This window comes from Melospiza melodia, chromosome 2, assembly GCF_035770615.1.
Source record: "Melospiza melodia melodia isolate bMelMel2 chromosome 2, bMelMel2.pri, whole genome shotgun sequence".
NCBI lineage: Eukaryota > Metazoa > Chordata > Aves > Passeriformes > Passerellidae > Melospiza > Melospiza melodia.
The window spans coordinates 2,232,118-2,245,436 of record NC_086195.1 but is presented as its reverse complement, the minus strand read 5'-3'; the positions used below and the strand labels follow the sequence as shown (position 1 = coordinate 2,245,436).

At 35.5% G+C, this 13,319-nt stretch overlaps 1 protein-coding gene across 1 annotated transcript in view; it reads right to left on the bottom strand.

Annotated features, from left to right (window-relative positions):
- LOC134415048 (protein dopey-2-like) overlaps positions 1-11,930 on the bottom strand; it is a 32,765-nt gene extending 20,835 nt beyond the window's left edge. Inside the window, exons 1-2 of the mRNA XM_063150369.1 lie at positions 11,641-11,930; positions 8,426-8,592 (exon numbers count right to left, since the gene is read on the bottom strand). Of these exons, the coding sequence (XP_063006439.1) occupies positions 8,426-8,563 (138 nt within the window). The 5' untranslated portion in view covers positions 8,564-8,592; positions 11,641-11,930. The remainder of the gene's footprint in view (positions 1-8,425; positions 8,593-11,640) is intronic.
- Between the last annotated feature and the right edge of the window lie 1,389 nt (positions 11,931-13,319).

The following is a 13,319-nucleotide window of genomic DNA, read 5'->3' as shown; positions in this document are numbered from 1 at the left end:
CCACAAGAGGAAAAAGAATTAGGAATTAGGTCTCAGGAATGCTGGAATTTTAACTTTGGCTGGGTTTTATCCAGCTTGCCCAGAATTGCAGCTCCAATGATTTTAAAAGTTTTGAAAGGCTTTCAATGGCAGAGGCATCTCAAATGTTCACTGAGATAAGAGTGAGGTGATAATAGAGAGACTTTAAATTATAATTAATCTCCTCCACCTGACAGGAGAAGTTGAGAAGTTGGATTTTTAAATATCCTGAGCTTCCACAAGAGGAAAAAGAACAACAAATCAAGAAAGGTGGAATTTTAACTTTGGCTGGTTTCTTCCCAGCCTGCCCAGAACTGCAGCTCACAGGATTTTAGAAGGTTTTAAAGACATTCATTGGCAGAGGGATCTCAAATGTTCACTGAAACAAGAGTGAGGTGATAATAGATGATTTATCATTTAAAAAATCTGTCTCCTCCAGCTGACAGTCAAAGTGAAATCGTTGGATTTTTAAATATACTGAGCTTCCACAAGACAGAAAAGAACAAAGAATCAAGATCCAGGAATGCTGGAATTTTAACTTTCTCTGAGTTCTTCCCAGCCTGCCCAGAATTGCAGCTCCAATGATTTTAAAAGTTTTGAAAGGAATTCCTTGGCAGAGGGATCTCAGATGTTCACTGAAATAAGAGTGAGGTGATAACAGAGAGATTTTAAAATGATAACTAATCTCCTCCACCTGACAGGAGAAACTGGATTTTTAAATCTCCTGAGCTTCCACAAGACAGAAAAGAACAAAGAATTAGGACCCAGGAATGCTGGAATTACAACTTTGGCTGGTAGAGGTGAATCAACTCCAGATCCCATCCCACACATTTTTCTCCAACATTAACACCCAAAGATGCTCCGAATTTCTCTGAAATTGGGCTACAAAAATACAGAATTATCCACAAAAGGAAAACTTGCTATTTTTTGCACCTGTGCCCTAAAATTAAACCACAAGCACAGAGGAATATTTGCATTTCCTCAGTTCCTGGTTTACTTCCTTCTGCACTAGAAATCTGTTAAAAATAATGATAAAAACTCCATCAAATCAAGGAAATCTTTTTATTTCCATCACTAGAGTTCCAGGAAAAGGCAGCATCAATTTCTAAGATTATCTTCAAATAGGAAATACCTAATAATAGAATTCATAATTCTTGCTAAAATACAGTAATTAATGTAATAATATAATAAATAATTTTTGTTTAAACAACAGTGGCTGTGAGGAGAGGGGGAGAAGAAGAACCTGTGATCCTTTTTTCCACTGATTCATTTTCCAAGTTAAAAAAAATTCCAAACACAACTCCAGCTTCTACAGAAATACCATAAATAGAATTAATTTTAAAATAGGAGAATGAATTTTAAATTTGGTTGTAAGGAAAGCAGGAGCTGGATAAATATTTATTTATAATATATAAAAATCTATGTAATAAATATAAAATTTTTATCCAAGGATAAAAAGCACTTTGAAAGTTTTTCATTTATATAATAAATTAAAAATAATTTGTAGTTTAATATTAAATAATTTGTTTATTAAATTTTAAACATTTCTAATATATATATTTATAATATATAATACATTTATATAATAAGTATACTGTTTTAATCCAAGCATAAAAAGCTGTTTGAAAGTTTGAAATTTATATAATAAACTAAAAAATAATTTATAATTGAATATTAAATAATTTACATTTAGAAAGATTAAATAATTTATATATATATAAATTTATATCAAATATTGAAATTTTAATGCAAGGATAAAAAGTTTGAAAATGTGAAATTTATATAATAAATATCTAAAAATAATTTATAATTAATGTTAAATAATTTATATATAGAAAATTTTAAATTATTTATATATATAGATAGATAGATTTATATCATAAATTTAGAAATTTTTATCCAAAGATAAAAAGCAGTTTGGAAGCGCAGTTTTAGACCAAATAATACTGAAATGCCTGAATGGATTGGCTTGGAAAGGACATTAAAATTATTTTAAAAATTTCTTTATTTATTTTAAATTTTTATATTTTTATTTTATTTCTTTTAATTATTTTTCATTTATACATTTAATTTATTTTTTATTTTATTTATTCTATTTTTATATTTCACTTATGTATAATTTTATTTTTAGGTTAAAATTATTTATTTATTTGCTTATTTATTTATTTATTTATTTATTCATTAAAGATCAGCCTTTGCCACGGCAGGGACACCTCCCTCTGTCCCCAGCTGGCCTTGGGCACTGCCAGGCATCCAGGGGCAGCCCCAGCTGCTCTGGGAATTCCCTGGGAATCCTCAGCGCCCCAAATTTCAGGGATTTTCAAAAACCACTCCTTTCCTTATTTCCTTACAGAACCAAAATCCAGTATTTTCTACTCCAATATATTATATATTATATTTATATATCATATCTAATATTATATCCAAGATATCTAATAATATGTAATATAGAATATAGAAAATATGTAATGTTATATATAATATGAATATACAATATATAATATACAATACATAACATAATATATATAATATAATATATATTATAATATATATAATATATTATAAATAATATATATACTATATAATATATAATGTATTATATATTACCTATTATACATTACACATTATATATTACATATTATATAGTATATGGTATATAGGATATGGTATACAGTATATCGTATATAGTATATATTATGCTATATATTATATGTTATATATATTATGTATTATGTACTATATTATATATCTAATATTATATATCTAATGTTACATATCTTATATTATATCCAATATATCTACTATATTCCAGTTTATCTAATTTTAGTTCTTGGCGTTGCCAACGGAGCCATTTCCCCACTTCCTGCCCCCACTCACAGTTGATATTTCTGGAGCACACATCCCCAAACTGAGCATTTGGTTTTTTTCCAAACTCACACATTTTTATCCTCCAACTGCCTGAAATTCCCCAGCCCTGAACATTTTATATAGATTTACAATTTGTTTATACTCTGAATACAGTGCCAGGCATTTTGGATATAAAAATAATAATATTTGGATATAAAAATAATGTTAAAAGCAACTATTGCATTGACAAACCCACCTGTACTGAATCAGCAGTTATTTATAAGTTTAAAAGTTTTAACTTAATTTTAAAATTTAAATAACCCTACACCCCAGCAGCTTTTTTAGCAAAGTCTGAAATGATTTCTTACTGAAAAATGAAGCTGAAACATCTTTAAAACACTGACATCCATATTTACTGCCTGTTGCATCCACCTGCCCATTTATATTCTTATTAGAATATAATATTTATATTCTAATAGTAGAATATAATATTTGTATAGATATTTGCTATAAACATTATTTATATAAACATTAGAATATTTATATTGTTTTAATTATTTATATTTATATAATATCTATATATTTGCATCTGCACATTTATATTCTTTTAGAATATTTTTAATAGTAGAATATAATATTTATATAAATGGCACATATAAACAATAATTATATATATTAAAATAGAATGTTTATATTTTCATATTTTAATCATTCATATCTATATAACGTTTCTATATTCACATCTGCCCGTTTATATTCTTATTAGAATATAGTATCTATATTCTAATAGTAGAATATAATATTCATATAAATGTTAGATATAAATATTAATTCTATAAATATTAGAACATATTTATAATATTTTAATTCTTTATGTTTATATAATATTTTATATTTGCATCTGCCCATTTATATGTCTGTTAAATTATATTTATAGTCTAATATAGAATATTTATATAAATATTAGCTATAAATATTATTTAAATAAATATTATAGGAATAATATTTATATTGTGTTATTGTAATTCTTTATATTTATATAATATTTATATGTTTACATCTGCGCATTTATATTCTTATTAGAATATAATACTTATATTCTAATAGTAGAATATAATATTTATATAAATAATAGCTATAAATATTTTAATAAATATTATCTAAATAATATTGATATAGTAATATTTTAATTCTTTATATTGATATAATATCTTTATATTTGCATCTGCCCATTTATATTCTTATTAGAATATATTTATAGTCTAATAGTATAATATCTTTAAATAAATGTTAAATATAAATATTAATTATATAAATAGTAAAATATAATATTTATATTATATTTTGATTCTTCCAATTTATATAATATTTCTATATTTACATCTGCCCATTTGTATTATTATTATAATATAGTATCCATATTCTAATAGTAGAATATAATATTTGTATAAATATTAGCCACAAATATATAAATAATATTTATATTAAAATATTTTAATTCTTTATATTTCTATAATATTTCTATATTTGCACCTGCCCATTTACATTCTTATTAGAAATATTATTTTCCACTGTTTATCATTTCCCATCATGATCTATTACTCACATTACTCAAAATAACCCCCAAAATCCTTCCCTTCTAAGTTTGGGGTTTGAAATAAATGAGCGAATTCTGTCAATTCTCTCATGCTCACACCTGGCACCTGCAGGTTTTAACTCTGAAGGGGAAATTCATCTCTCCTGACCTCAGAAACCCCAAAATCAGCCCAAAAAAAGGGGTAAAAAAGGGGTAAAACTGCAGCCACTGCTCAGGCTCCCCATAACACCAACAAGGAACAAACACAGACTTAGGACAACATTCCTCTGACCTACTTTGGGCAAGGGATGAGTCACAGAACAAAAAATAAACCAAAATAAACCAAATATTCCTCTGCCTGCCTCAAAGCAATGCCAGGTGAAATGAAATGTCATGTCACATAAAGCTCACCTGCCTTCAATAATAAAATAAAATAAAATAAAATAAAATAAAATAAAATAAAATAAAATAAAATAAAATAAAATAAAATAAAATAATTATATAAAATAAAAATAATATATAATATATAATATAATATATAATATGTAATATATAATATGTAATATGTAATATATCATATATCATACATAATATATAATCTATAATATATAACATGTAATATATAATATACAATACATAATATATAACATATAATATATAATACATAATATATAATATATTATATATTATATATTATACATAATATATAATATAATGTATTATAATATATTATAAATAATATGTAATACGTAATACATAATATATAATACTTAATACATAATATATAATATTATATATATATTATATATTATATATTATATATTATATATTATATATTATATATTATATACTATATACTATATATTATATACTATATATTATATATAAAATTAATCTCTGCAGATCTGCCAACTGAGCATTCAGATGTTGCTTTCCTGGTTCTACACATCACCAGAAAATATAATTTTGAGCTGTAGAAGCAACAGAGGAACTCAAAATCAAACTCCAGTTTATCCTCAGTAGAATCATTGAGGTTGGAATAAATTTTAAGATCATGAAGGAACACCAGAGAGGCAGCAGAGTTGTTTCTCTTCACCAAACTCAATCTTTTACCTCATTTTTAAGGGATAAGATATTTTAAGGGATCGTTCATTCTTTGCTTTGCCACCTCTGACCCTATTTCTGTTAGAAATCATAAAAATATTCTTATATTCTTCTAGAATTGTTTAAATATCCTTAGGTTTAGGTCAATCCCTGCTGCTGAAGTCCAAGGTGTTGTGCCAAAATGCCAAGCCATGCATTATAATTTCCCTCTAGTTCAACAAACCACTTTTATATAAAGCTGTATTTAAACATCAGCTGTTCAGACCTGATTTTCCTTTGATTTGCTAAGTATTTAGGTTAAAAATTCAAGTACACCTGGTTTAGAACAATGGAATCCAAGCTGGGTTGGATTTTCCCTACTTACAAAATCCTTTCCTCTCTCCTTTTCTACCTCAGATGCCAGTTCTGTTAGAAAACACCAAAATATTCTTCTAGAACAGTTTAAAAATGTTTTGGGTTTAGGTTTAGGTCAATCCTTGCTATTCAAATCCAAGGTGTTGGATGCCAAGCCATGCATTATAATCTTCCTCTATTTCAACAAACCAGTTAAAAATATTATATTTAATATTTATATTTATAAAGATCAGCTGTTCAGACCTGATTTCCCTGTGATTTGCAAAGAATTTAGGTTAAAAATTCAAGTACACCTGGTTTAGAACAATGGAATTGAAGCTTGGTTGGATTTTCCCTACTTAAGAAATCCTTCCTTCTCTCCTTTGCTGCCTCTGACCCCAGTTCTGTTGGAAAACACCAAAATATTCTTCCAGAACAGTTTAAAAATGTTTTGGGTTTAGGTTTAGGTCAATCCCTGCTGCATCACTGATACAGAAAGGAAAGCACAGCTCTGCAATAAAATATTTTACACTTCTGAAGCACATCTGCATTTTGCTTTTCCCAGCCCCTGGATTACCTGGAGGGTGATGTCCCTGAGCTTTATGGAAATAAAACAATGTTTGTGTCTCAACGGTGCCTGCAGGAGAAAAAGTCTCAGAAAATATGACAAAATTGTGGTGTAATGTTGATTTCTCACTGCTCTGGAAAAGAACTTCTGAACTTCTTCATTTCTGGTGTTTTGTCCTTGCCTTTCTCAGCATTTTCATGGGGATGAATCTCAGTTATCCCTGCACACAGGTGACCCCCAGGATCTTTAATAAAACCACGTGGAAATTGTAAAAATAATTTTATTTTATAAACTCATCTCCTTCCTGCTCATCCACCTCCAGCACTGAGGTTTTCCTGGCAGTAACACCTCATCCCTGATAAAAATCAACAATAATATTTACAGTAATATTTATAACAATATTTATAATAATATTTATCATAATATGTATCATAATGTTTATAGTAATATTTATAATAATATTTCTATTTGAGGCTGTCAGAGACCACCAGGAGTTCAGGGAATTGTTGGAATCCCAAATATAAAAAACTCAGAATTTTGGGTCTGGAAGCCAAAGCTCAGAATTAAACTCAGGATTTGATCTGAGACCTTGGGAAAGCCTCCCAAACTGAGGGGCTGGAAGCAAAAATGTGAATTTATATTTCAAGCAGAGAAAAGTTAAGCTAAGTAAAAGAAAGTTTGAAGTTTTAAAGGTTAAGATATGAAAAAATTAAAAGTAGCTACAAAGGTAAACAGAGAAATTAGGATGCAGCACTGCAGGTTTGTGTCAGAACATAATTAGCTAAGAATAATTAGCTACAGCTTACACTGTAGCACAAATCCATCAGACAAAATATTTAAATATTTGAGTCAAAAATATAAATATCCTCATTAACAGTGTTTTATTAGTCAATAACTCCTTAAAAATCTTAAAACTTAAGGGTCTTGTGACCTTCCAAACCATACTGAACAATGTGAGCCAAGCTCACCTGTATAGAAAACAAAGAAATAAACCTCATCATCAAAACCAACTCAAAAAATCCCATCTCTAATCATTCAAAACTCCTCCAAAAATCCCCATAAATCCTCCAGAAACCCCCACAGCCACTGACATCTTATTTCCCTTCTCCTCCACATCCCTCCTGGTTTTCAGACAACACCCAGGGATGAGCACTGGGGAGGATTTGCTGCAGGAATTTTGAAGCTCCTAAAAAGATTAAATCCCTAAACCCCCCCAGCAGATGGGCCCTGGATCAGCTGAGAGCTTTTTTTTCCTTGGTTCCTGCTCTGCTGCCACAGATTTGGGCAGTTCTGAACCTGGGTAAAAGCTCAGGTGGGCGCTCAGGGCTCATCTGGGTCAAAACAAAAGATCAAAGCTTTCCTCTCATTAATTATTTCATATTTTCCCTTTGGAGAAAAAAGCTTTTTGAAGGCATCTGGCTCCTGATGAGAGCCAGAATAATGGTGAAAAACTGAAGGCAGAAATGTGGAACTGCTGTTCCAAAACAACATTTCTGTCTCTCTCCATGGTCATACAAAAAACACCAAATTTCCCCAAATCCAAGGGAAATGTGACCTTTAAATAAAGGCTTTGACTCAGAAAATATTCTAAAACTTGGCATTAACTCTTTTCTAGAAAAGCTTTTTAGCTGCTCTAGAGTGAGGGTTTCTTTGACGTAAAAATTAAATTAATTAAAATTAAATTAATTAAATTAAGTTAAATTAACTTAGCAGCATGAAGACAGCAAATACCATTTGCAGGAAAGCTCTTTCACCAGATTTGCTCACTTTTTAAATATAAATTGCTCACATTTATTTTTATATAAATGTGAGCAATTCACCAGAATTTCTCACATTCATATGAAGAAATACTGACTTAGCTCCTTCCATTATTTTTCTTGAGTGAATTTTTAGTTTTTTTCAAGTGCTGGAAGCGCCAGAAAAGTTCACAGCAATACAAATATCCCAAATAAATGATAAAAATTCCCCTCACACTGTACCTTGTTGAGCTTGCCAAGGGAAGAGATCAGGTCTGCCCATTCACTGGATGATTCAAAGTTCCTCAAAGCTTTCTCAATGGCTGAAGAATAATTCCTGTATCTGTAATCCCCAAGCAAATCCTGCTCTTCTGGATCCATCCTGGCTGCTCATAGCAAGGTGGAGCCTCCTGCAAAACTCAGACAGGCAAAGAGTTACAAAAATCACCCAAATTTCAGCTCTGCCACAGCTGAAGTCATAAATATGGACAAGCACTGGCAGCACAATAAACAAGTTAAAATTTCAATACAAAGTTAAAAATAATTCTCAAAATAATTTTGACTCCCCACTGACTTTTCCAAGAGAAAATTTGGAATTTTTTCAGTCGCTTTTTCCTATTTCCTTTTGGGAAGGTGTTTTCTCATTCCACACACAATAACAAAGGGGAGGATCCCAAAATCTCCCTCCAAAGAGTTGGGAATTGCCAATTCTCAAGTTGTAAATTGAGAATTTTTACCTCATCCCCTGTGCTCTGGAATGGGGAATATTCCTGGAGCCTGGAATTGGGGAATATTCCCTGTGCAAACACAATTTCCATGGGGATTCCTGCTCAAGGGCTCTCAGCCCTCAGCACAAGGAGCTCCAGGTTAAAATTTCAATACAAAATTAAAAATAATTCCCAAATTAATTTTGATTTCCCACTGACTTTTCCAAGAGAAAATTTGGAATTTTTTCAGTTGCTTTTTCCTATTTCCTTTTGGGAAGGTGTTTTCTCATTCCACACACAATAACAAAGGGGAGGATCCCAAAATTTCCCTCCAAGGACTTGGGAATTGCCTTCAGAACTCATGCCCTGAGTTCTGGAATGGGGAGCCTGGAATGGGGAATATTCCTGGAACATGGAATGGGGAATATTCCATGTGCAAACATAATTTCCATGGGGAATCCTGCACAAGGAGCTCTCAGAGCACACTAAACAGGTCAGTAACAGGTCAAAATTTCAACAAAAATTTAAAAATAATTCCCAAATTAATTTCGACTTCCCACTGCCTCTCCCAAAAGATTTTCAGTCACTTTTTCCTATTTCTGGAAGGTGTTTTCCCATTCCACACACAATAACAAAAGGGAGGATCCCAAAGTTTCCCTCCAAGGAGTTGGGAATTGCCTTCAGAACTCATCCCCTGAGTTCTGGAATGGGGAATATTCCCTGGGCAAACACAACTTCCCAGCCAAACCCTGCTCAAGGGCTCTCAGCCCTCAGCACAAGGAGCTCTCAGAGCTCTGCAGCTCCACTTGGCAGCAGCAGATGCTCAAGTGCAAGTCCAAGGTGCTGTGCCAAAATGCCAAGCCATGCGTTATAATCTACCTCTAGTTCAATAAACAATTTAAAAAATGTTTTTATATTTAAAGATCAGCTGTTCAGACCTGATTTTCCTGTGTTTTGCAAAGTATTTAGGTTAAAAATTCAAATATACCTGGTTTAGAACAATGGAATCCAAGCATGGTTGGATTTTCCCTACTTAAAAATCTTCCTTCCCTACTTCAAAAATCCTTCCTTCTCTCCTTTGCTGCCTCTGACCCCAGTTCTGTTAGAAAACATCAAAATATTTTTCTAGAATAGTTTAAATATGATTAGGTTTAGGTTTAGGTTTAGGTCAATCCCTGCTGCATCACTGATACAGAAATGAAACCACAGCTCTGCAATAAAATATTTTATATTTCTGAAGGACATCTGCATTCAGTCTCCTGCTGTTAGGACACAAAAACAAACCCAAGCCATCCTCCATGTCCTTTAGAGCATTAAATTTGTTGTAATAAACAACTTTAACTCCATCAATAGAAAAGGTTTGGTAAGAAACCCTCAAAAGCAGAAAAGTGCTGGATGAAATTAAAAACCAGAAAGGATTTTAAGTGCAGGTTTAAGGCACTTTTGCACTCCCCTGAGCAGGATTGAGGCATTGCCAATAAAACCACTCTGTGCCAGCCAAGCCAGACCCACCTCCATGGAAAAATAAAATTATCACACAATGTCATCGGGGCCAGATTGGCTTGGTTTGTTTGGCTACAAAGAGGATTTAATTTTGTCTTTATCAGGATGTTTGCAGTGCTGCTCACAGCTGAGAGAGTGAAATCAGGGAATAACATTTCATTTATCTGGGATCCAGCTCTGCTTGTTCCAAAAAAAAAAAAAAAAAAATTAAAGTCAATCCTCCCATAAAACCCAACAAAGTGGAAAAGCTGCAAGATACTGTCAGCAAAAATTAGGAGTAATTTGATACAAACACTGGGCAAGAAATGGAACTCTATTTCCCTCATCTCATGTAAGGATCTTAATCATGGATTGTTTCCACTGCTGAGGACAAAGCAGGAGTGGGAAGTTTTTCCAGCAGCTCTCTGCCAAGTCAGGGCTGCTGCCACTTCCATGGAGAGGAGATTTGTGTGGGTCACTCACAATCAGGCAGCTGCTCTGCTGACAGGGCACAACAGCTCCCAAGGTATTTATTTTATCAGGATTTCTGCAGTGAAAAGACAGGTAAAGGGTTGATTTCCACACAGGACAGCAGGGATGGTTTAGTGTGGGTTGATATTCCTGCACCTCAGCTGCCAGATGTCAGCAAGGTTGGATAAAAGCCAGTAATTGAAATAAGGTAAATAAAAATGTTTGAGCTTGGACACAAAGGCAGGAAAATGAGTAATAACAAAATAATTAAAGACCCATACAAAACCCACTTGCTTTTTGGTTAGTGACCTTTAGGTCACAAACTTCCCCAGCAAGCCCCGATGTAAATAATCATTTATCACTTCCCCCACTGATGCTGCCAGGCTCTTTTCAGCGGTCAGGGCGAGGAGCGACGGCCAGAAATTAACCCAGGAAATTCCAGCCCAGCCTGAGGAAGGGCTCCTTCCATGGAGGCGGCGGAGAACCATGGAACGTGCCGAGCTGGGGAAGCTCCATCAGGATCACCCAGACCCCCAAACCCCACGCTGGGCACCCCGGGCAGCGCTGTCCAGAGGCTCCCGGGGCTCTCGGGCCGTGCCCGTTCCCGGGAATGCCGCGGGTGTCCCTGGCTGGGGCCGTTCCGAGCCCGCCCGTGTCACCGGCTCCAGGCGAGCGCCGTGGCACGGCCGGGTGGGGACGGCGATCCCCTTCCAACCCCGCCCGTTCTGCGATCCCGGCACTCCGGCCTGGCCAGCGCTGCCCCCTCAGCCGGGTCCCCTCCCCGCCACTGCCGCCTACCTGCGCAGGGCCCCGCTCCTCCCGGGGCCGGCGGCGACGACAGGGGAACCGGGCGGCGGCGGGGCGGGAGCGGCTCCGCAGTCCCTATGGAAACGCGCCCTATGGAGAGCCGGCCCTAGGGAAGCCCGGCCCTATGGAAATGCGCCCTATGGAAACGCGCCCTATGGAGAGCCGGCCCTAGGGAAGCCCGGCCCTATGGAAATGCTCCCTATGGAAGCCCGGCCCTATGGAAATGTGCCCTATGGAGAGCCGACGCTATGGAAGCCCGGCCCTATGGAAATGCGCACTATGGAAGCCTAGCCCACGGAAGCCTGGCCCTATGGAAATGCGCCCTATGGAAGCCCGGCCCTATGGAACGCCGCCGCCCCCACCCGCGCCGCCAGGCCCGCAGCGGGGCCGCACCACCGAGCGCCGCGGAGGGAGCGCCGAGCCATCGCGGTGCGGGAGGGCTCCAGCTGTGCCTATAAGCCGAGGGCTCTGGCGTTGTCACCCTGTGTCGTTGTCACGCGCTGTCGCTGTCACCTTTCTCCCGGTGTCACCCTCTGTCCTGTCGTGCCACAGCCCGCAGCGCGTCACCTGCTTTCCCCCCCCCGGAGGGAGATGGTACAGCCCGGCGGGCAGCTAGGGGCGCTGAGCGTCCTCTGGCGGTGCGGGCGGGGACGGCGGCTCCGCATCGGGAGAGCCCCGGGACGCACAGGGAGCACCCGGGACGAACCGAGATAGCTCCGGAAAGCACCGGGAGAACCCGGGATGAACCGGGACAGCTCCAGGAAACACCAGGGGAGCCCCGGAAGGCCCTGGGAGAGCCCCGGAAAACACCGGGAGAGCTCCGGCATGCACCAGGAGAGCCGCAGGATGTACCGGGAGAGCTCCGAGAAAGCCCCGGGAAGCACCGGGAGAGCCCCGGGAAGCACCGGGAGAGCCTCGGGATGCACCGGGACAGCCCCGGGAAACACCGACAGAGCTCCAGGAAGCACCGGGAGAGCTCGAGGATGTACCGGGAGAGCCCTGGGAAACACAGGGAGAGCCTCGGGATGAACGGGGAGAGGTCCGGGAAACATCGGGAGAACCCGGAATGCACCGGGAGAGCCCCGGGATGCACGGGGACGTGAGAAACTTACGGCTCACTGTTTTAAATTTTTATCAAAGTTTCTTAAGGGATAAAAGGGATAAAATCCAGCGCTGGGTGCTTGCCTATTTGCCAAAAGCACATAGTTAACTTAAGCTATGTTTTATTTTTAAAATACTTTCATTTTCATATATTTTGTAATTTCTATATATTTTATTTTTATATATACTTATATTTTAATATATTTATATATTTTATATATTATATTATATTATATTATATTATATTATATTATATTATATTATATTATATTATATTATATTATATTATATTATATTATATTATATTATATTATATTATATTATATTATATTATATTATATTATATTATATTTACTGTGACATTACATGCATATTCATAAGAGTTCATACATATTCACACATCCCTGTGAGTTTAGATGTTCTTTTTCTTGTTTTAACCTTTGACTTTTCTTCATGCTATCTCGTACATTAAACTAATATATTTTATTTCTTCTTCTGGTTCCATCCTGTTGTATTTTCACTCCCTGATAACGGGGATCAATAAATTCTTATTTTTTCAGTGCTTTGGT